Below are 24,434 nucleotides of genomic sequence, written 5' to 3'. Positions count from 1 at the left end.
TAAAACCAGCTTCGTCGAAACAACAAAGGTATGTTTTGGTCGATATCGACTATTTCACAAAATGGGTCGAAGCCGTAGCATTGACAAATGTAGACCAAGAGGATGTGATAGACTTTGTCCAAAGTCATATCATCTGCAGATTTGGCATCCCAGAAACAATCACAACCGACCAGGGGTCAGTTTTTACTGGTCGAAAAGTGCAATATTTTGCAAAAGAAATGGGAATCAAATTACTGACGTTTACCCCCTATTACACACAAGAAAATGGCCAAGTCGAAGCGGCCAATAAAGTGATCATTAGCCTAATAAAGAAACATATATGAAAGAAGCCAAGAAATTGGCATAAGACATTAGATCAAGCTTTGTGGGCATGTCGAACGTCGCCGAAAGAAGCAACTAGAACAACTCCATTTCGATTGGTATATGGGCACGATGCAGTGTTACCAGTAGAGATTTAGGTTCAGGCAGTCAGAACCCAAATGCAATATGAAATACCTTCTGAAGATTATTGGAGCATGATGACGGACTAACTGGTCGATTTAGATGAGGAGAGAATGTTAGCCTTGGATTCACTACAAAGGCAGAAAGAAAAAGTCGTCAGAGCCTACAATAAGAAGATGAAAGGCAAAATGTTCGTTGTCGACGATTTAGTTTGGAGAGTGATCTTGCCTATGGATAGAAATGATAGAGTTTTGGGTAAATGGTCCCCAAATTAGGAAGGACCATTCAAGGTTTTGCAGGTTTTCTCTAATAACGCCTACGAGGTCGAAGAGTTGGCACCAGATAGGAGAATCTTGAGGGTAAATGGAAAATACTTGAAAAGGTATAGACCTCTCCTTCAAGAGGTCAAGATTTTGACAGACTAAATGACTGGCGAATAAACTAGGTTGGAGAAAACTATGTTTGAAACCAGCTATAAAGGCACAGAAAATAAATATACACAGTGCTGAAATAAAATGATGACATAAAAATTGGCAAGAAAAGCCATTGTTCAAATATTACACACACACAAAAATCGATCAAAGTTGGGCGAATTTGGATTGAAAGGATTGAAACTCAAAGTTGTAATGGAGAGACGTAGGTTCCAAGGTGTCGGCTTGGACTTTAAGTTGTGCAAGCTTCTTTTCAACAGTGGAAAGTTCTTCAGCTACCGCCAAGGCATCGCTGGTGGTCTGCTCCATAGTGGCTTGGGCAGGTTTTATAACCTGGTCGATAATACTCGACTCCTCCTCAGCAACTCACTCCAATTCAATGTCCAACACAGTAATTTGACGCCGAAGTTCATCAATTTGCTGGCATATCTCAGCAGCCCTTGTTTGTTTGGAGGCCAATTCTTTTTTCTTCTCCTCAATCGTCCCCAGTAATTTGGTGACCTCTGCGTCGGCATTCATCACCAACTCCCATTTCTCCTTCACAAAGGCCTCAGTAGATACAATCTGGCGTTCATTTTCCCTAACGTTGTCGAGATGGAGCAGCATGGGAACCAGAAGTTATTCTAAAGCGGTCGTTGCACGCTTAGCATATTCTAAAAGCTGAAGATCTTTAAGTTGGGCAAGCACGTGCAAGATCTCTAGGCCGACAGCAGGTTCATGCATAAGCACAAAAGGGAGGTCTGGATTCAAGGCGTGAAAACGAACCTTGTCCATTTAAACCTTGGTTTTCGTCGCCTCAAAACCCATTTTTCCAGAGTGGTGAAGCTGCTCAGAGTCAGAAGAAGCATCACGCGATTTCACCAGGTTACGAAGCCTAGCAATTGCTTCTAGGGTAGAAGGCTTTATCGCCAGCCCCTGGGAAGATGAAGGAGAAGTAGCTGACAAAGGAGTAGTTTGAGAAGGTTGGTTTTTGGTGGTGCCGACATCCAATGGTTCCCTTGAATCCTGCAAAGGCAAGGAAGCTGAAGAAAGACTAGAGTCAGAACTAGTCGAACTGGAATTCGTGTGCGTTGCAGGACTAGTGATTGAATTAGAGTCACTATCACTAATCTGGATAGGGAAGCCAATGAACTCACCAGCAGTGTCGACAGAGTGTATTGGGTGAGTTGGAGAAGAAGCCAACAACGAGGGAGTATAGTCGGCGACGGGGCGAGATGGCTCACCAGAAGCATCAGCCTGTTGTAAGAGAAAGAGATGCCTGTAAGAAGAGTCCAGTGATTCAAGGAAAAAAGGTAGTAAAACAAGTGATTACCTGTGTCGATGTAGGGGAAACAACATTTGGATTTTCTTCCCCTAAGATAGTAGCAGCGGGGGTGTTGGTCGACTGCGAAGCCCCCACAGCTGGACCATGGGCTTTCTTAAGGATGGAAGTGTCAACCATAATAGTGTCAGCATCTAAAGCAGGAGCCTCTGGAGTGAGCACTTTGTAATGTTTCTTTTTCTTGGCTTCACCACTCCTGGAGGGAGAATCGTGCTTTTTCCTTTTGTGGCCCTGATGGCCTTTGGATTTGTGGGAGTGTTGAGAAGATGGTTGAGTCGGTTGGGGAGTCGGCTGAAGACATGAAGAAATGTTATAAGCAGATATTTGAGTCAGAAGATCAGACAAGCCAATAAGAAATACCTCAGATCCTGTGACAGCAGAGCGTTTGTGTTTTTTGGATTTCTTGGAGTGAGAGGAGACAATTGGGTCCGTCAAACGTGGTTGACCCTGCACATAAGTAAGAAGTTAGAGACCACGTATTGTTTTCCTTAGAGATATCACAAGGTTGAGTGAGAGTGCTTCATATAGAGGCATACCGAAGAACTGGGTTTTTTCAAAACTTGGGTAATAGGTCGCCCATCATCATCAGAGGAATTCTTAAGAGCAGCCTGCAAGAGAGGAAATGACGGTTAAGAATAAAAAACCGAGGTAAAAGACAACAACAATTCAGCCAGAGTCGAACCTGAGTCTCTTGTGTCGAAGGGGTGGGTTTATTGGCAGGAACGTGATCCACATGGTCTAGAGGGATCGCTGTTAAGAAACATAAAAAAGCAAGTAAGCGGCGAAATCCAACTAAAAGGAGGTGTTAGCTTTCCAGAAAAATGTTACCAAGTTGGGTGGATTCGAACACGCTAACATATTGAGGATCAATATGAAGCGGTCCTGAGTAGTATGGCAGATAATGCTTCGTCGGTACCACTCTGTCGGCCTTTTTCTTATAAGCATTTTGTACGTGTGAAACGGGACAATAAAACCACTCTAGAACCGAATTGCCAAAGGCCAAACCCAATGGGCTAGATGGCAAAGGAGGGAACTTGATGTTTCCAAAATGAAGGGCGTAAAGATACTTGTCTTTCGTGTAACCAGGGATTTTGAGTTTTGGGAGCCTGTCGGCTACCTTCTCCTTTAATTCGGACGCGGCCTCAAAGATGGTCCGACGAAGATTATCAGGTCGATGCACAACTTGGAAATAGTTCTGAAAAGCACGAATTTGTTTGACATGGAGAGCCTTACACTTGGTCGATTTCGCCTGCAAATAAACAAAAGCCTGAGTTAGTTCAGATAATTTGGCCTCAGGAGCGCCAATGTAAACAGCAATATACGACTGCCACCAATCATCAAACTCTTTGGTGTAGAAGAAGGTTGGTCGAAAGGGAGTGGAGTGGAGCTTTGGTCGGTTTTCCCAGAGGGTCTCAAGATCTTCCTGGATCATACTCCAGGGTTGATCACAAAGGATATTTGTGAGTAATTCAGGAAAAGAATATAGGGACTTGGGAATAAATTGACAAAGGCTAAATTGTCTGGCTACCAAGTTAGGTTGGTAAGCAACTAGGCCAGGGTTGCTACCGGAGGTTTCAACCGACCGAAATCGAGAGACCAGAAGGCGTCTCCAGATGAGGAAGGTTTCGTTTCTATGCTCATCTTCGGTCGGAGGAAAAGCTATGGTGAGCCATGCAGGACCTTCAGTTCGACGGCTGAAAGGGGCCATAGAAGGAAGAAAGTCGGCGCGGGTCAGCATGCTGGTGAACAAGAGGCGGAATACCTTGACGTCAGGAAAAGTTTTGTCGATGGGCGTCAAAGGGATCAGTCGCTTCCAAATGAGGTGTCGTTCTTCTGGGGGACACGCAACCCTCCTCATCCCATAGGGTGCTATGTCTTTAGAGAAAGTGGCGTTGAGCCACAGTTGTAAGAGCCAAAAGGGTCCATGGACCAAAACATTTTTCTTCTTTGAATTCTTAGGGTCAAAGAGCTTGATTTGACAAATGACTTCAGAAAGAGATTCATAAAGAGAGGCCAAAATTAATTGGCCCAGAGCGATGTCGCGCTCTTGGTGCAGTTGGATTGCCAGGAGAGCAAAATATTTGGCTATCTGCATAGATCTAGAGCAGAAAACGAAGCGAGATAGCCACATAGTCAAAAAAGCCACGTGTTCTTCAGCGGTCACAGGGCCTGAAGAGGTGGCATGGTGATCAATAAAATTGTTGTAGGTCGGCTTGCGAGAGTCACCAACGTCAAATCACAGAGGGATTGGTGCTACGGCTTCGCAGTCAAAGACTTCGCCAGTCGGTTTTAAGCCAGTGATGGCAGCAACGTCCAAGAGTGTCGGTGTAATCATGCCACGCTTGGTATGAAAAGAATTGGTCAAACTATCCCAAAATTGGAGGGCAGCCAGTAACATGCCACAAGATTGAGGAGGGCCACAACGGGCAATCTGTAGAAGAGTGTAAATACCTGTCCTTTTCCAAAGGTCGATTTTCTCTGTTTCTAATCGATCCATCCAGGCGCAAAACTTAGGACAGTTATTGGGAGGAGCGGTCCTAAAATTCATGTCGACATAACAAAGGGAAAGGGGCTTTTGGGAAGAAACCAAAGGTTCAGAGAGATGACTGGTGGGGAAAAGGGAATTTGTTTTGGTTATCTCAGGGCGACGATTTTCTGGAAGAGAACCTAAAAACGCTAAAGGTTCATCAGCCGAGGAGAAAGGGGTCAATACCTGAGAATGCCAGATTTTTGCCTTCTCTTCTGCAAATGGAGGTTCAGGAACGTACTCCTTACCATCAATGGTGAGAGGATGTGCGAGCTTAGCAGCGGAGGGAAATGCTATACTTTTACTTGAGCTAGCCATGGAAGAAGTTGAAGTTTTTTAGAGAAGAAGGGTTGTTCTTTTTACTAAAACAGAGTGCAGGTGATTATCGTTTACAGAAGCAAAGGGCGAAAAAAGAAAAGAAGAAGAAGGAATAAGGGTTTTATAAGGGTTAAACCTTGGGAAAAGGAAGAGTGAACGTTTGATCTTCTATTTCGACACGTATACACATGTTCCCACGTCCGCAGACATGTGGAGGAGAGAAGGCAGTTATGACGGTAAGCATGTTTCAGTCATAAAGACGTGAAGTGATGGAGATATGATTTTATGCGTCTCGAGGAAAAAAGGAAATGTTCGTCATGATTAGATGACGTCATCAGTGTGGGGAAAACAGGTGTCCCACTAAGTAGAAGTGGAAGTAGTAAGGAGCAAGTCGACATCTCAAAGATGACATTATCTCACAAACGTCGACATTCGAAAATGGCATCTTTGGGGGGCATTTTGTTACCACAAGAAATCTCTAAGGCATGTTGAAGGCGTAATTAATGAAAGGGTCTTATGAATTTAAGGTTTAGACCCCATCAAGGGGTGGAGATGTGCCTGAGATAAGCAAGTGTTGAGAAAAACATAAGTCATCAAGGGATGAAACCGACAGAAGAAGCACGTTTGGTCGAAAATACATTCCGTCGACTGAAATGAAGATTGGGACTTAAGGAATTTTGGGTTGTGCCAAACACATAGAAGACAGCGTCGCCCTAAATACCTGGGCGGGAGAAGTTTAAAATTGAAAATGACTAGCAGTTACAAGAAGAATAAAGCGCCAGAATATGGAGCAGATTGCAGATCGTGTGGCACAACATCTGCTATTTTCTAGGAGTTTTTGGCCTGTAGGCAGTTTCTTTAGTTTAGTATAAATAGGATATCCCACGAGGGGCTCGAGGTGTTCACCTTGTACTAAAAATCAGTTGTAAAAACTTCTCATTCCCAACGCGAGGAAGCAAGAGTTTTTAAGAGTGCTATGTATGTGAATCACCACATTTATTTCAATGCAACTTCCTTACTTTTCAATTGTTCCCGTTGAACATTTTATTTTAATTTCACTTACTTTTGAGTTATCACTTTACGTTGTCGTCTACGCTGTCGACTTTGATTCTATTACGATAATAGAGTTCACCAAAAGCGTGTTCGTCGTGTATGTCTTTTGAATGTTGTAGTGTTGTTGGTCACGAGTCACCCATAGGCTATAACATCGTTTAAACCTTTCGTGTGGAAAAAACCTGCGCTTGTTCAATACTTTGTCAGGAGCCGTTCTTCACAAAGTCGTTCCGTCGAATTGAATAAGCCACATTTGTACTAGCACATGTCTTAGGATCAACTGGTCGATCCTGCAAGTAACCCATAAGTTTTAAGCCCTAGGGAGGACTAGCGGTTGTTTACCAATTTCCACAGTAAACAGGTATCTCAAGAGAAAGCCTTGTGTGTGCAACAGTGTGACCTATGCTAAATAAAGGATAATGGTCTTACAAACATGTCCCTCTAAGGTGGTGTCGTGATGCCATTCTTACAACAGGTATGTAAGTTACAGATGAAACCCAAGTGCTTATAAAAAAGTATCACAAAAGAGTATGGCAAAGGCCTCCAAGAAAATATCCTAGGATGAGATCCTCTAAGTCCAAGTGATTAAGTAAAGTGGAATATTTTTTGTCTTTTAATTTTATCGTGTTTTGGTTGTTTTTGAATGATGACAATATTAATGAATTTGTACAATGATGATAATAATGATGACTTAATTTTAAATGACGGAATAAGTAAATAACAATTGATAAGAACAATGATATTAACAATAACAAAGGTTAGTAATGATCAAAGTTAGTAAGGTTAACGTTAGGGTTATGGAAAACTTTTGGAGATTGTCTATCTTTAGGTTAATAGATTCAAAATATGACGCATCGAGGGATAACTTATCACTGATGCAAAGTAAGAAAGATGATAAATGGATCAACTTACCCTAGATTTGCAACAATGAGAGTTGTTCAACCTCAAGGCCATCTATCAATAGATTGACAAAAAGAAGACTATACAACCCAAAATTGAATGGTTGATTTTAGTTGCTTACAAGTTATATTAACAAGTTGTAATAGTAACAAGTTATAGAGTTAGTATGAACAAGTCAAAATGATAAATATAGAAAGGTTAGGGGGTTAGCATAAATCAAATGAAAAGGAAATGTATCAGATGAATCCAACTTAACAAAATTTGAACTTCAACCACAAGTCAAATGATCAAGTTGCTTGAAATATGGGCAATCTATCCATTCTTCAAAGCACCATGGATGAACTCATGGTCATCCAATGGTAGGTTTGAAGTGTGGAAAGTTTTTATCAACCCTAAACCAAACACATCATGACTTAAATGATTTTCATTAGTCCTTCATTTCAATACTCCAAAAGTATATCATAAATTATCCAAATAAAATAAATAAAATCACCATTAAATTCTAGAGGAAAAAATAAGAGGGGTTAATGTTCAACATTTTTCGAAAATAATAAATATAAGGGGGTTAAAAAATAAATCAAAAGATAAAAATAAAGTGAATAAAATAAATAAAATGGCAAAAGGAAAAAAGGAAAATGGTCAGGGTACACAAGCATGGCTCGAACCCCTGACCTTGGGGGAATTGGGTAGACCATCCCTTCACCCACTGGGCCAATGGCCCAGTTGTGTTAACCAACGACGCTCATATGAATAAATAATAAAAACATAAAATAAATGGGATACGCGCGCAAACCAACCGATCAACATGTGACAAACAAAGTTTTCAAATTTAAAAAAAAACGCGACAAGATCGTCTTCAACCTCGAATCATCCCAAAATCAAACCTCCAAAACAAAGTTTTCAAAGTTTTCCATGGAATCATCTTCCCCAATCAAAAACAAACTAACCTCCACACTCATGAGACATTGATTGGCTATGAGTGCAGAGCTCTTATGAGCAAAACAGAAAATAAGACTTAACTTAACTCAAAAATTAAATGATGGAAATAGAGCAATCGAAACCAAAAGTTTGGGGTTAATGATCAGTGAAAGATTTTTAGCAAGAGGGTAACTTGTTTGAATGAAGGAGATGAGTATTTCTACCTGGTCGGGATCGGTTCAATGAGGGATTATAACAACTGAGCTCAGCTCAGGTGAGGCTTGGGGAGGGTGAGTTAGGGATTGGAATAACTTAAGTGAAGATTAGTGAAGGTTTCGGGGTGATTATTTTGGATTGAAACTCAGAAACACGATTTCTATTTTTAAGGCTTTGGGTGAAATGTGCAGCAGGGGTTAGGGGCCTTTTTCAGCGTGTAAAATGAAAGAGACACCTTCCCCTATTTATAGGGAATGCATGTGGATGGTTTGGAGGGAAGGAGATGAAGGTTTGCTCAGAAAGTAGGTGAGGGTCGAAGCATGCTTTGGAAATCAATGGGGGACAAGGGTGGATGTGTTCAGACCTTATTTTCACCTTGGACTACTTTGTCTTGATCCCTTGCATCAATTAGGAACAAACACAAGCAAATAAATGGCCTACTATGCAAATTTCTTTTTGCCATTTTTGGAAAAGTCAGCATTTGCCCATGGGGTCGAGTTTTGCTATGTAAGGAGCTTTTGCTTGCAAGTTGACCTCCTACTACACCATATTTTCATATGTAACATGTTTGGGGACCATTGGAATCATATTGAGAGAGTTTGGATACTTGATGCATCCATTTGCAAATTCTGTCTGAATTGGTCTAATATGCTGATCATGATGGTCACCCAAGTTTGAACCAAGGCCAAATGAAATTAGCTTGTGCCCTTTGCTTCAATTTTGGGCCATTTGTTCCTTGCATCGAAATTTATTGAATGCAAAAAGAACCAGGTCAAAAGGGCTTGTGGTTTTGAAATGGCAACATGTCAAAGTAGTGGTCATGACATGATTTTAGGGCATGGTAGGCATGTTGGACCATCTTAGCCAATAGCAAAATTGAACCCCTTACTCAATGAATTAGATCTTGTAGCATGAAATAAAGTTAGAGAGGAATTTATTTAGGACATTTATCTCGAACTAGAATTTAAAAATCTTGAAAAATGAAAAATTTATGGTCTTTGGAACTTCCCATAGGCCATTCTTGCCCAAAGGTGACCAACCAACATGGCCTAGTTTTAGGGTTTTGTGATTTCTTGCTTTTCAAGCCATAATGATGGATATTGTGATCTAAAATGATCATATCATGATGGTAAATGAAGTTGGGACCTTTGTGGAATGATTTTAGGTAAAATTGGTGGGTGGATAAAGTCATGGAAAGTTGAAAAATCATGTATGAACCAACTACTTGTAACATGGAATGGATGAATGTTTGAATGGTTGATTTGGATTGTAATGGAAATGAAATGATGTTGTATGAATGGTAGGGTAATTTTATGGCAAAAAATGATCATACTCAATGGTCAAGGAGCCCCAAATTAGGGTTTCGTGAGCCATAAGTTTCATCAAGAATCATGGTCAGATGAATTAGGGTTTGAGTTGTAGGGATCCAAATGAGATGTTTAAAGGTCATGGGGGCATGAACAAACTTTGGATTTGAGGGATCATCAATGGCATGGTCAAGATACATGGTGAGTCATGAACTACTCAAGCTAAGAGGAGGGTCAAGAGTTGGGGTTTAAGTTGTTGGGTGACTAGGTGAATCTTGAAGTTTCTTCAAAGGGGACTCACCACCAAAATTGGACTTGGGGAGTGAGTGAGATGTCTTGAGTGGTTCTTCAAGCTTTGTGGGATTCTTTAGGATGAGATTAGATCTGAGAGGGCTTGGGCACATCTCAACATGACTAGAGGATCTTAGGGCTTTGTAGATGAATCTCATGCCTTGGGCTTGTGGACCATTCAGTATAAATGCATATGAGATGTATGTATGCTTAAGGTTTATGGCTCAAGAAGATGATATGGGGTAGGAAAAATTTGCGGGTATGACAGTTTCCCCTACTTAATCATCTCGGACCTGAAGGTATGGATAACGACGACTTCCAATGCATTCATGGTAGGAAGGGATTAAATACTATTAAGAGAAACTGAAAATTTGCTTTGCTGGGGATAATGGTGATATGAATTGATTGTGCATGGTTATGATGATTATGCATGTACTATGATGTATGCAACCTAAGTATCTCCTTGACATTAAAATTCCAAGAAGACGGATGGAGAAACTCCGTTTAGGGGAATAAGAATATCAGATATAAAAGAAAAGACGATTTCCCCTAGCGATGGCTGGGGAGGAAAAGAAGGTAATCCTGAGCAATGGATGGAATACCTAACCCTGATGGGGAAATATAGATTCAGTGACAATTCCTAGAAACAGTTGGAGTATCTGACATCTACTAGGGACTAGCCCAAGTGAGTTCAGTGATGATTCTTAGTGACGACTAGAATACTCGACTCAGAGGGGGATAAACAACTAGGTTCAGTGACGATTCCTAGCAACAGCTGGAAGACCTGACTTAGCTGGAGATAAAAAAAAGTATGGTGACGATTCTTAGCGATGGCTAGAATATTCGACTTTATGGGGGAAAGAAGTCATTCAGTGACGATTCCTAGCGACAGCTGGAATACTTGACTTGATTGGAGATAAACTTCTCAGAAAGGTACAATGGCGATTCTTTAGCGACGACTAGAATATCTTACTCAGTTGAGGAAAATACAAAAGCTCAGTGATGATTCCCAGTAATGGTTGGAATACCTGACATCTGTTGGGGAGAAGGAACATGTCAGTGATGATTCCTTATGAAGATCAGAAAACCTGACTCGCGTCGGGGAGGGAATTTCAAAAGTGATTTCTAGCCACTACTATAAAATATTGACTCAGCTTGGGAATGAGACCAAAATACCTCGTGTTTAAAGAAGGGGAGATTTCAAGGATGATTCTTAACAACGACTAAGAATACTTGACTCAGTGGGGATGAAAATGTTATGACGACTCTTTGGGGATAGAAGGAGTATAGTAACGATTCCTTTAACAATGGCTAAGAATACCTAACTCTTCTAGGGAAACCAAATGAGGGGGAAAATGGCAGCTCAATGACGATTCCTAGCAACGGCTAAAATTACCCTACTCTGCTTGGGGATACATTGAAAATTGACTCTATTGGGGGAAATTCCTAACAATGGTTGGGAAATTTCAAATTTCGGCGAATCAATTGAGTATAAGTTTTTAGGAGATACTTATGATGCGATGTTATGTATGCAAAATGTTAATGCATGTTTGGATTGTTGTTGGGGAATTATACGGATGTGGGGTTTGCAAGTTACGCCAAGTATGATTGGATTCTACGGGGAATATATCTGAGAGGTGCCAATGGTGATTGGGCTTAAAAGAGTGAATGGGGAAAATGAGCTGACTTTCCGGTACTTGGGAAATTGGAACTTGATATCCAAGCAAACACTTAGTGTAATGGCTATGGATTCCTGCTGGGGAAGAAATGTTGGCCAAGTCCACGGGACTGTATGACACTTTTAGGTTGAGGATACCAAATGCGTTTTTGGTTACCTTTATCAATTTGAGAGAAATGTAATTCGATGTTGATTACCTTAAAGTTTTTATTTGATAAAGGGTGTTTTCATCAAGAAATTTCTAATGTAATATCATTTTGAGAAAAAGTCGCATTTCGCAGACAAAGCAGGAAAAGTAAAATATTGAGCATGTATGAGAGAACTACTTTTATTAATAAATGGCCCCAAAAATGGGTGATTTTGTACAATGAAGCAATTCCTAAAAGAGGTCATTGCAAAAAGAAACTAAAAACTGTAATGGCAATGAAACATCTCGGGTTTCCACCAAATTCCAATTTTGATATATTCTCTATGCCTTTGGTCGTCCTTTGATCTTGCTTTCAGAAGGAGAGTGACAGGACTGGTTAGCTGGGGAAGCCACATGATTGACTCGTCGGGGAGTGAAGAAATATTCCTTGCGGGATGTAGCCTCTCGCTTTTAAATCCATGATTTTTTCCTAGAACGCCCTTTCGGGTTTTCAGTCTACCGGGATACCCATTTTTTCATAAGTTACCCTTTTGGGTTTTCAACTTATCAGGATTTTTCATCATTTTGTTAAGCGTAGTATGTTTTATTGCATCCTCATTCACAGGAGATGGAAGGTTTCACCATCCACAGTTGCAAGGATTAAGGCTCTTTCAAAGAAGACCTTTCTCACAACATATGGGCCTTCGTAGTTCGGCGTCCACTTGCCCCTTGGATCGATGTGTGTGGGCATAATCTTCTTCAATATAAGATATCTAACCTCGAGGCTGCGGGGGAAGAACTTCTTATCATGTTCCCTCTTGATGCGCTTTTGATAAATTTGGTCGTGGCAGATGGTTGTCAAGCACTTCTCATCAATGAGTTTCAGCTGGTTAAATCGGGCTTCTACCCACTCGGTTTCATCAAGCTTGACGTCTGTCAAAATCCTTAAGGAAGGAATCTCTACTTCAACAGGAAATACTGCATCCATGCCATACACAAGAGAGAAGGGAGTTGCCCTAGTGGAAGTACGTACTGAAGTACGATAGCCATTAATGAAAACGGGAGAATTTTGTGCCAATCTTTGTAGGTTTCCACCATCTTTTGCACATCTTCTTAATATTTTTGTTAGCTGCCTCAACAACGTCATTCATATTAGGCCTATAATGTGATGAGTTTTGGTGGTCAATTTTAAAGCTTCAGCATAGATCTTTCATCATATTTTTATTAAGGTTAGATCCATTATCAATAATGATCTTGTTGGGGACGCCATAACGACAAATGATTTCTTTTCTATCGAACCGAGCCACCACTTTTCTAGTAACGTCTATGTATGAGACTGCTTCTACCCATTTTGTGAAATAGTCAATGGCTATAAGGATGAAGCGATGTCCATTTGAGGTAGTTGGATTTATGCGTCTGATTACGCCAATGCCCTGCATGGCAACAGGCCAAGAAGATGATAAGACATTGAGTGGCATTGGCGGTAAATGGATCTTGTCAGCATAAATCTGACATTTATGGCATGTTTGGATGTGGCAGTGACAGTCAAACTCCATGGTCATCCAATAATAGTCGACCCTCAAGATTTTATTCACCATAGTGTGTCCACTGACATGTGTCCCAAAGGAGCCTTCATGGATTTCCATTATGATTTGGTTTTCTTCTTGCTTGTTTACACATCTTAGCAAAACCGAATCATAATTCCTTTTGTACAGTACCCGTCCACTTAAGAAGAACTTAGAAGACAATTTCCGAAGATACTTCTTGTCAGTAATGGATGTGTCCTTAGGGTATTCTTGGCACTCTAATAATCTCATGATGTCATAGTACCAACGATAGCCATCGACTTCGTCTTCGGCCGCCAAACAGTAAGCAGGCTCATCCAAGTAGTTAAGGTGAAAGGATGACACTTCATTCTTCCACTTGACCTTAAACATGGACGCAAAAGTTGCCAAGGCGTCAGCTAGCTGATTCTCTTCTCGAGGGATGTGGTGGAATGTGATCTTATCAAAGTAGGGGACTAGTTTCAAGACATGATCTTTGTAAAGAATGAGCTTGTGGTCTCTAGTTTCCCTATCTCCTTTGATTTGGCTAATTACCAAGGTTGAATCTCCATAAACTTCAAGGATTTTGATCCTAAGGTCAATAGTATCTTCAATACCGAAGATATAGGACTCATATTCCACCATATTATTTGTGCATTCAAAACACAACCTTGTAGTGAAGAGGAGGTGGAAATTAGTCGGGGAGTTGATAATTGCCCCAATGCCATTGTCGTGAGTGTTAGAAGCTCCATCAAAAACCAAGGTCCAACGGGACCCAAACTCAGGTCCCTCCTCAGAGTCGGGGATGTTACAATCCCTAATCAACATAATATCCTCATCTGGAAATTCAAAATGCATAGACTGGTAGTCTTTCAAGGGATGTTTTGCAAGATAGTCGGATAGTATACTTCCTTTTATGGCCTTTTGAGTGATGTGTTGGATATCGTACTCGGTTAATGCCATTTTCCATCAGGCTACTCTTCCAGTTAGAGAAGGCTTCTCAAAGATATACTTGACGGGGTCCATATTAGAGATCAACAATGTCGTATGAGTGACCATGTACTGTCTTAAGCATTTGGCAGCCCATGCTAGTGCGCAGCAGGTCTTCTTAAGCATTGAATATTTACTCTCGCAATCGGTGAACTTATTGCTTAAGTAGTATATTGCGTGTTCTTTTCTACCAGTTTCGTCATGTTGGCCAAGGATGCATCCCATGGATCCCTCGAGGATAACAAGGTACATGATCAATGGTTTATCAGGTACAAGAGGCGTTAAAATAGGAGGTTCTTGCAAGTACTCCTTGATCTTTTCAAAAGCTCTTTGGCAATCGTCATTCCAAATGACAGCTTGATCCTTTCATAGAAGTTTGAAGATCGGCTCACAAGTGGGAGATGTGAACCTAGCAATGTAGTTCAATCTACCTAAGAATCCTCATACTTCCTTTTCAGTTTTGGGCAGAGGCATATCTTGTATGGCCTTCACTTTCTCAGGATCTACCTCAATGCCACGTTGGCTGACGATAAAACCTAGCAATTTGTTGGATCTTACCCCAAATGTGTATTTGTTGGGATTAAGTCTCAATTTGAACTTCCTTAGCTTCTCAAATAGCTTTTCTAGATTGACGAGATATTTCTCTTCGATTTGAGATTTGGCTATCATATCGTCAACGTAGACCTCGATCTCTCTATGAATCATGTCGTGAAAGAGAGTGACCATGGTTCGTTGGTATGTAGCACCGGCGTTCTTCAATCCAAAAGGCATAACTTTGTAGCTGAAGGTTCCCCATGGGGTTATGAAAGTGGTTTTCTCCATGTCTTATTGAGTCATTCGGATCTGGTTGTAACTGGAGAAACCATTCATAAAGGAGAAGACAGAGAACTAAGCAGTGTTGTCCACTAACACGTCAATGTGAGGTAGTGGAAAGTCGTCTTTGGGACTTTCTCTATTTAGAACTCTATAATCTACACACATTCTTACTTTTCCGTCCTTCTTGGGCATGGGAACAATGTTGCCTATCCATTAGGGATAAATGGAGACCGCTAGGAAACCGGTGTTGAGCTGTTTTTGTACCTCCTCCTTGATTTTCATAGCCATATCAGGACGGGTCCTTCGTAGATTTTTCTTTACTGGAGGGAATTCTTCTTTAAGAGGCAAATGGTGTACTATGATGTCATTATCGAGGTTGGGCATGTCTTGGTACGACCATGCAAATACATCCATGCACTCTTTCAAGAGTTTGATCAATTTTTTCTTCACCTCATCTTGTAGAGTTGAGCCGCCTCGGACCTCTTTTGCTTCCTCGTTTATTCTAAGGTTAACCACTTCCACTTATTCTTCATGCGACTGGATGACCTTTTCCTCTTGCTTGAGAAGTCTTGCCAATTCTTTGAGGAGCTCGGCATCTCCATAATCTTTACCGGCTTGATTAATCGGGTTATCAAAGTCATGTGAGACTATAGCTGAATTCTCATTGGTGGTTGTCGAGGGTGATCTGCATGATTTAGGGTTCATGCTTTTATTGAAATGAAAAGAAGAAAAATGATTTTGAACAAGAATCTTAAGAAAATTGAAAATTGTCATTTGTTTTGAAAAGTGAAACAAATAAATGAAAGACAAGGATTTCAAAATTGACTGTGAAACGTGGATCTTTTCCATTAATGATAAATAAGGAAGTATGATGAGGCATACAAATGGTTCCCCTGTGCCTTAGGCTTGACATAGGTTCTTTTTTATTTTGATAAAAACAAGGGAAAACAAACATAGGAGATTACATTTTAATCAGAATTACTTTTGGTATCTCAATCTCGGTCCACTTGGTGGCACCCCATCCATCAGTATTCGTGAAGATCAATCCAGCACCTTCTTCTTTGTCTTCTTCCATAGTACAGATACGATCTTCATCAAGGTAACCAGCACTAAAGAAGTATTCGGATAGCGGGAGCACTGATCCATTTGTAGCTATCGACGCAGGCTTCTTCAAATTCTGCGAGTTGGATCCTAAACCGGCACGGTCCTTGTTGGGAGGTAGCTAGAGCATCCTTCCCCATCCTTGGGGGTGTCCATCCTTTATAATTGTCATGGTGTCCTTGAGAGAGGTCATCAGAAATTTGGCATTCTTGGGATCGTCCCTAATCGGGAAAACCATTTCAACATTGACTACCTCAAACGACTAAAATGGGATTTCCTTTACCTCCCTATCTCCTTCAATATAGAGGAACGACTCCAAATGACTTTCCAGAAAATATTCTTCCTCTTCTACCACCACCAGTTTTTTGTTTACTACAAATTTCATCCTTTGGTGAGTGTTGAGGTAACAACACCGGCTGAATGAATCCACGGCCTCCCAAGTAGACAACTGCAGGCTAGAAGGATATCCATGACATAAAAGGTGATGAAGAAAATTTTGGGACCAATATTCATAGGTAAGTCCACTTCACCGATTAAGGTCCTTCTTGACCCATCAAACGCTCTTACCACAAGCTCAGTTGGTTTCATGACGAGTCCTTCAATAGTCAGCTTAGTTAAAGAGCCTTTTGGCATCACAGTGAGGGAGGAACCAGTGTCCACCAATACTCTGGATAGAACTGTGTCCATACACTCAATAGAGATGTAAAGAGTCTTGTTGTGGTTTCTTCCCTCAACGGGGAGCTCTGTGTCATTAAATCCCAAACTCAAGTTGGTGGCTATATTATTGACTACTACTTCAAATTGATAGACCGAGATTTCTTGGGGTACATGGGCAGCCTTTAGAAACTTTATCAGAGCATCTCTATGTGCTTCCGAGCACATCAGTAAGGACAACATCGAGAGTTTTGATGGCGTCTGGTTGAGTTGCTCAACCACTCGGTAGTCACTCCTTTAGATGATACGCAGAAACTCATCTACTTCACTGGTTGTCAGAGGGTCTTGCCTTGGTGGGGTATTATCAACTTGCTTGCCCTTATCATGGGCTGAGGGACCACCATTCTTGATCAGAGGTAGCGCTGGTGCAAAGATCCCATCTCTTATAGTTACACCTCTAGTTCCGATGATACTTATCAATGGGTCATCAGACTTTATTGGTTCTTCTTGTATTCTTTGGCCGTGGATGTAGACTGGTGCGTCATACATCCAGGGGTCTGCTCTAGTATCGTTGTACGGGAACAGTATTGGAACTGTTATGATCATTGGATTAACAGAGATCGTTGAAAGAGTCAATTGAGAAAGATTATATGGTATTTGCAAGGGAGGAACTTCGTCGTACAAAATTTCGAGGGTTGAGACATCTTTGATAGTGGAGGGTCGATCAATTATCAACATTTCTTGGTTCATTAGAGTTTGAATAAAAGCCTTCAAAACATCACATTGTTGTGGGTCCTTTGAACAATATTCACAAGTCTGAGCACAAATGGAGAATGCGTAGCTTCTCAATAGAACATCTTGATTTCCACAAGTGGGATCTTCAAATCATTGACAAAGGGGAGGCATATGGTTGTTGTTTATGTTCGGGCCATTTGGCGCGAACATAATTGCCTTAGAGTCAATCAAATCTTGGACTTTGTATTTCAATGCTTTACAATTTTAAATTGAGTGCCTAGGAGCGCCATAATGGAACTCATAGCGGGCATTTACATCGTGACCGGGAGGAAGAACCCCTGGTAGGGGTCCTAACTCTCTCAATTGTAGAAGGTATGGAAAAATATGGCTATATGGCATTGGGGCTGGGTCAAACCTCCTTTCATATCTCCTTAATCTTTGTTGTTGCGGTTGATATAGTTGTTGTTGACGTTGTTGTTGCGGCTAATAACATTGTTGATTTTGCTGTGGTTGTTGACGTGGTTGATATTGTTGTTGATGTTGTGGTTGTTGAATGGGAATAATAAGAGTTTGTTGTTGTTGTTATTGAATGGTAATAACAAGAGTTTGTTGTTGTTGTTGAATGGGAGCCACGTCGACTACTTGTTGATATGTTGGATTCCTAGTTCGAATGATTGTTGCGACACTGGTCTCTCCTTCTCTATTTTTACCATAAGGAACAAATGGCTTCTTTGCTGCACCGGATGCACTTCAAGAGTTTTGGATCTTACCCATCTTGGTCATATTTTCGATCCTTTCGCTGGCTAAGACTAGGTCAAAAAACCCGAGGAAGTGCTCCCCACCATTCTATCAAAGTATGGGCCTTGTAGGTTACCCATAAACATGTCTATCAGCTCTCTTTCCAACAATGGAGGTTGTACTCGGGCGGGTAGTTCCCTTCATCTCTAAGCGTACTCTTTGGAGGATTCCTTTGACTTTTGAATCAAATTTTGCAACTGTGTGTGGTTAGGTGCCATATCAGTATTGTACTGATAATTCTTGAGGAATGCCTCGACCATCTCCCTCCAAGTGCGAATATGAGTTCCCTCGAGTTACATATACCAATCCAAGGATGCCCCACTGAGGGAATCTTGGAAAAAATGCATTAATAGTCGATCGTCACTAGAATAGGCATCCATTTTTCGGCAATATGCCCTGATGTGAGTCATAGGGTCACTGTTCCCTTTATATTTTTCGAAGTCTGGGACTTTGAACTTGGCCGGAATGATGACACCAGGAACTAGGCACATTTCTGCTGCGTCAAGACCCAATGCATAGGTACTCTCCATTGCTTTGAGCTTCTCCTCAATAGCCTTTACCTTCTTCTCCACCTCACTGGTGGTCGAACAGTAAGCATCATACTGAGAGGAAGCCATCGGGCTGAAGAAAGCATTGTGCTAATTGTCTATTTCAATGACAGGAGGATGAAGATTTACATGTGGAACACCACCGGGTGCGCCAATGTGGACTGGAGGTTCAACTTGAGGAGGAAGAGGAATCGAAGTCTTGACCACTGGAGGAATGAGAGGATTAACAGCATTAGCACATTGGTTCATGTCATCTTGCATCTTTGCCATAATTTCTTGGCCCTTCGCGACTGCTTGGATTGTTTCCATAAGTTGCCCCATTTGGGACCGCACCAGGGATACCTCTTCCTGAAGTGCAACTTGGTTTTGTTGAAGTTGTTCCATGACTGTTTGTTGGTGTCTTCGAGTATTATACCGAAATGTCAGCTTTGGGAGTGGGGTTCTGGTCAAAAAAAGGGTAGACAGATGAGTTTTTATGTTTTTATGTTTTGAAAGATGCAAAATGATGCATGAATTTTTTTGTTTTTAATGTTAAAGCAAAGCTTTTATAGTTATTCGCGTTTTATTTGTTGCAAGAACTACTTAACGATTTACGTTCACAATCATAGATAAAGGAAAACATAATAGAGAGAATCACCAATCTTTTATTCACTTTGAAGGGAAAACAAGTTACAATATATGGAAGTTGCAGAGTAAAAGTAGTGGAAACAAATAAATTATCTATATGTCAACCCTAAAATTGACCCCTTGAGACTTGCGGAGAGCCTCAATGTTGGTAATGAGTTCGACCATCGTCTTCTTGCAGAATTTGGCGAAGTGATAGACCTCCTCAGGAGTATTATCGGGAAAGTCTTGAAGGGCATAGTTAGTTAGTACCGCCATGTTGGCATATTTGTCCTTCCACTCATTGTAAAGGGTTTGGAGATTATGGATGATTCCATCTCTTTGAGCAATGGCATCTTCGACTCTATGGCAACGCTCCTCCCAGTGTCTACAGTTGTTTTGCAACTCCACATAGGCTTATTCATAGATCCCCCTCTTCAGGTTCTTGATATGCTCACAAGCTCTTCCAAGGTTAAACTGCTCGTGCAAGAAGCTTCGGTGAATCTTTTTTCTCTCTAGTTTGTCCTTAGCTAAGAGGTCCTTACACTCCTTGAGAGTGATCCTTAGCTCAAGAATCTAGGCTACATAGTTTTCCCTCGATTCTTTCTTCATAGCATTGAACCTCTCGACAGTTTTCTCAAGGTCCTTGATGACTCATAACACTTGATCCAACTTTTTGTTACGGAAGTCTAGCTCAGAATTAGCTTCTTTTAGATCTCCACCAACCCAAACTCTTTGTCCCTCAGCTGTTCGGAGCCTCTTCTTACTATCCTTGAACTTTTCACAAATTTGCTTACCCTTATCTTCCAAAACATGGTTATTTTCCTTGGCACGATTGAGTTGGACTCGTAATTGAGTGCTCTCCAACTCAAGCTCTTTGATTTGGTTAGTAAGCTTGTCCATGTCTTCTTGTAGGATAGGCTCGGGCTCGGGCATCAACGTGAATGATGATGGGTCAAACATAAAAGGAATATTAACAACCATAGCCCTTTCTTTTACCCACACATAGTAGGGTTCCTTGGCTAGGATGTTTTTCTTCCCCATTCTTGGTCAATGTGGACTATGTTCGTCCAAGATTTTTGCACTCTTTTTGCATTTGAATTGAGCAGATCAACGGTATTGATGACGAAGGGAATGAAGTCTCTTTCCTCGGGAGGACTCGATATGGCGTACCATAGTTGTATTTTGAGTAAAGCAAGGTTGTAGTTGATGCAACCTTGCGTTCCTATTAAGGGTACGTTAGGGAACCCTCCACATCTTGTAATGACGTCTTTCGTATCCCATTCTTTCTTGTACCATAAAATCGAGCTGGTGGAGAGAGATACGAACTTCTGAGACCATGTCAAATTGCTTTGAGCAAATGGTCCACTTAAAGGCATGCGGGCCCTCATCCATAGATGTAACAGGGGAGCACAACAGAGGAAAGTATTTCCCTTATTCTCATGCCTTGTATGAAAGGTATGATAGAATTCGATGAGTAGAAAAAGTACCAGATTCTTTGTTAGAAAGACTTCAACTGCCAAGTGATCCACAAATTTTCCCATATTTGGGAAGAGAACAATTCCATGAATCAGGAGTGCCAAGGTTGCACTACATAAGTCAGGTCTTTCTTCCTTTAGCATTTCCCAAGCATGTGCTTCGAGGAACTTTTGGGTTAAACCCTTGACGGATCCTTTAATGCCCCAATTGGCCACTAGTTTGTTGGCATTGATACCCAAGGCGAGTGAGAGCTCGGTCAAACAGAAACCTTCTTCCAGTTTGGGAAATGGGTTGTATTCTTTGATTGATCAGTTGAGGAGTTTCTCAAGGTATTCCAAGGTTGGAGAGATTTAGAAGTCAGAGAAAGTGAAGCATCTTAAGGGGACGTCATAGTATTGGGCCATTGTAGTGATAGCACCATAGTCAATCTTCTCGGTTAGAAGATCTATGATGTTCCCAAAATTGGCTCTAAACTTGTTGTCCTTGAGGGTTGTCACCTTTAAGCCGAGGACCTTCAATGAGCTGATGTCAAGACTCTTGAATCAGAAGGTAGAGGTGTTTTTCCTTGTTGAAATATCCATAATTATGTCGGGAAAGGGTCTTGTAATTCTTCGTTTGAACAAACGAAAATCTTTAAGAGCTTTGCTTATTATTTTGATGATGAATGTATGTATGACTGAATGATTTTTTTTCTTAATTCCACGGGTTTTACGCATGGGTTCAAGGTTTCAGACCATCGTGACGAAGCATGGAGTTTAATAATGACTTGTTTGAAAACCAGGGTTCTCGCTTTGTATGATCTAGGGCATTTTGGAAAATTGGGTGTAAGACACTGCCCCTAAAGTCATGGACTCCCTTGACTATCAATCTCTTATGTCAATTTACTTGCCAGGCGAATGCTCCATCAAGGTCATCTACTCTAAGTGAGATCTTCGTATCGACCCTTACGAGGAAGGCACCTCGGTGGCCTATACTATGCGACCATCGGTCTAGGTTGGCCATAGTTAAAGGTTCTACAAAAAGGGTCTTATGGTCACTGACTCTAGTAAAGGAAAGGATGCTTACGCCAAAAGCACGACGGTCATCAATCCCCTTAAGAGAATCTACCACTAAGTGACGTTCTCGTACGACCCTAACGAGGAAGGCACCTCGCAGACCAATACTACTCATCCTCTCTTATCTCGAGAAAAACTCTCTGACTCGGGTGGAGAGTCTTTCACACAAGGTTTTATTTTCAATCATTATTGCTTCCAAATTCTTCGTCACGGAACCAAGGATTCGAATCAACAAACAAACAAAGAAAAATATATGCATGTTAGTAATAAAAATAAATATATACAGAAAAAATAAATGATGGATAAATATCCATGTACATAAAATAAACAAACCCAAACGAGGCTAGACTCGCTTAGGGAAAACCGGATCCCCAGCAGAGTCGCCAGCTGTCGCCATCGGGGTTTCGGATAACAAGAACCAAACTAACTGAATAAAAAGGTCAGAAGAGTCGCCACCGAATTTTATTTTCTAAGCCTCCACCAGAGAAGGCGCGTGGAAATAATTGATAAAACCATCAAGAAGATAAACGCACGGGAAGTGCCAAAGGAAAGGATAGGGAATTGGTCTCGCAACCGAGATTAGGGTTCAGGAGTCGGTTACACGAGGGGAAGGTATTAGCACCCCTCACGTCCATGGTATTCCATGGGAACCATTTGGGTTTATTTACGTACATGTGAATTTATCTGTTATTGCTTTATTCTTTAAAAGAATATGTGTCAAAAAGGGGTTTTTTATTACTATAATGCTCGCCAAGGATTGGGACCCTTGTGTCTACGTATCACTCATTTGGGGATGAGGAATCAGAGCTTCGTAGTTTGGAGTAGAAAATGTTGGTGTGCTTGGTTGATTTTACCTTTGAGAAAAGGGTTTCGGGATGGATGCCCTACGACACCAAAGATTAAGTTTGATGGGTTGTGTTGATTTTACCTTAAACAAGGGTTTATGAAAAAAGCTTGTGATTTGATTGCACTAAAGTCTATGGGCGGAGGTGATTATTCTAGATAACAAGCCAAGCGTCTTGAATACAAAATAATCAGAGTGAGGGTAGGAATGTTCCAATCTCACTTATTCTCCACCACTTAAGGCTCGTGGCACACAATACTAATCGTAGTTATTAAGTATGTTGAGTTTTATTATGAAAAAGCCGCTTGACAATACTACTCATCCTCTCTTATCTCGAGAAAAACTCTCTGACTCGGGTGGAGAGTCTTTCAAACAAGGTTTTATTTTCAATCATTATTGCTTCCAAATTCTTCGTCGCGGAACCAAGGATTCGAATCAACAAATAAACAAAGAGAAATATATGCATGTTAGTAATAAAAATAAATATATACAGAAAAAATAAATGATGGATAAATATCCATGTACATAAAATAAACAAACCCAAACGAGGCTAGACTCGCTTAGGGAAAACCGGATCCCCAGCAGAGTCGCCAGCTGTCGCCATCGGGGTTTCGGATAATGAGAACCAAACTAACTGAATAAAAAGGTCAGAAGAGTCGCCACCGAATTTTATTTTCTAAGCCTCCACAGAGAAGGCGTGTGGAAATAATTGATAAAACCATCAAGAAGATAAACGCACGGGAAGTGCCAAAGGAAAGGATAGGGAATTGGTCTCGCAACCGAGATTAGGGTTCAGGAGTCGGTTACACGAGGGGAAGGTATTAGCACCCCTCACGTCCATGGTATTCCATGGGAACCATTTGGGTTTATTTACGTACATGTGAATTTATCTGTTATTGCTTTATTCTTTAAAAGAACATGTGTCAAAAAGGGGTTTTTTATTACTATAATGCTCGCCAAGGATTGGGACCCTTGTGTCTACGTATCACTCATTTGGGGATGAGGAATCAGAGCTTCGTAGTTCGTAGTAGAAAATGTTGGTGTGCTTGGTTGATTTTACCTTTGAGAAAAGGGTTTCGGGATGGGTTCCCTACGGCACCAAAGATTAAGTTTGATGGGTTGTGTTGATTTTACCTTAAACAAGGGTTTATGAAAAAAGCTTGTGATTTGATTGCACTAAAGTTTATGGGCGGAGGTGATTATTCTAGATAACAAGCCAAGCGTCTTGAATACAAAATAATCAGAGTGAGGGTAGGAATGTTCCATTCTCACTTATTCTCCACCACTTAAGGCTCGTGGCGCACAATATTAATCGTAGTTATTAAGTATGTTGAGTTTTATTATGAAAAAGCCGTTTGACATTGAATCAAGGATTTGCTTATTTGATTATGAAATTTGGCTTATGCAACAGGAATATAAAGTGACCGACAAGGAAATAAATGGATCTCATTGTAAGGTAGCCCAGGAGAAAGTCTTGTGTGTGCAACAGTGTGACCTATGCTAAACAAATGATAATGGTTTTACAAACATGTCCCCTTAAGGTGGTGTCATGATGTCATTCTTATAACAGTTATGTAAGTTACAGATGAAACTCAAGTATTTACAACAATGTATCACAAAAGAGTATGGGAAAGGCCTCCAAATAAAGGTCCTAGGATGATATCCTCTAAGTCCAGGTGATTAAGTAAAGTGGGTTATTTTTGGACTTTTTTATTTATCATATTTTGGTTGTTTTGGAA

General features: G+C 40.9%; 1 protein-coding gene across 1 annotated transcript; it reads right to left on the bottom strand.

Moving 5' to 3' along the window:
* Window positions 1–12,147: 12,147 nt before the first annotated feature.
* LOC127096100 (uncharacterized) lies at window positions 12,148–14,035 on the bottom strand. Its single transcript, XM_051034718.1, has 2 exons — window positions 12,961–14,035; window positions 12,148–12,560 (listed from the first exon to the last, which is right to left on the bottom strand). The coding sequence occupies exons 1-2, from the start codon at window positions 14,033–14,035 to the stop codon at window positions 12,148–12,150; spliced, it is 1,488 nt and encodes a 495-aa protein (XP_050890675.1).
* Window positions 14,036–24,434: the final 10,399 nt, after the last annotated feature.

Source organism: Lathyrus oleraceus, chromosome 6 (assembly GCF_024323335.1).
Source record: "Lathyrus oleraceus cultivar Zhongwan6 chromosome 6, CAAS_Psat_ZW6_1.0, whole genome shotgun sequence".
Taxonomy (NCBI): Eukaryota; Viridiplantae; Streptophyta; class Magnoliopsida; order Fabales; family Fabaceae; genus Lathyrus; species Lathyrus oleraceus.
The sequence above is the reverse complement of the archived record's forward strand: the minus strand, read 5'-3'. Positions and strand labels throughout refer to the sequence as shown.

Bases quoted from the DNA above. Each gene is read 5' to 3' on its own strand.
- LOC127096100 (XM_051034718.1), bottom strand. From the start codon at position 14,035: ATGGCATTAACCGAGTACGATATCCAACACATCACTCAAAAGGCCATA. The intron at 12,561-12,960 runs GCATTGGCGTAA...ATCGTACTTCAG, and splicing joins TTGGCCTGTTGCCATGCAGG to TACGTACTTCCACTAGGGCA.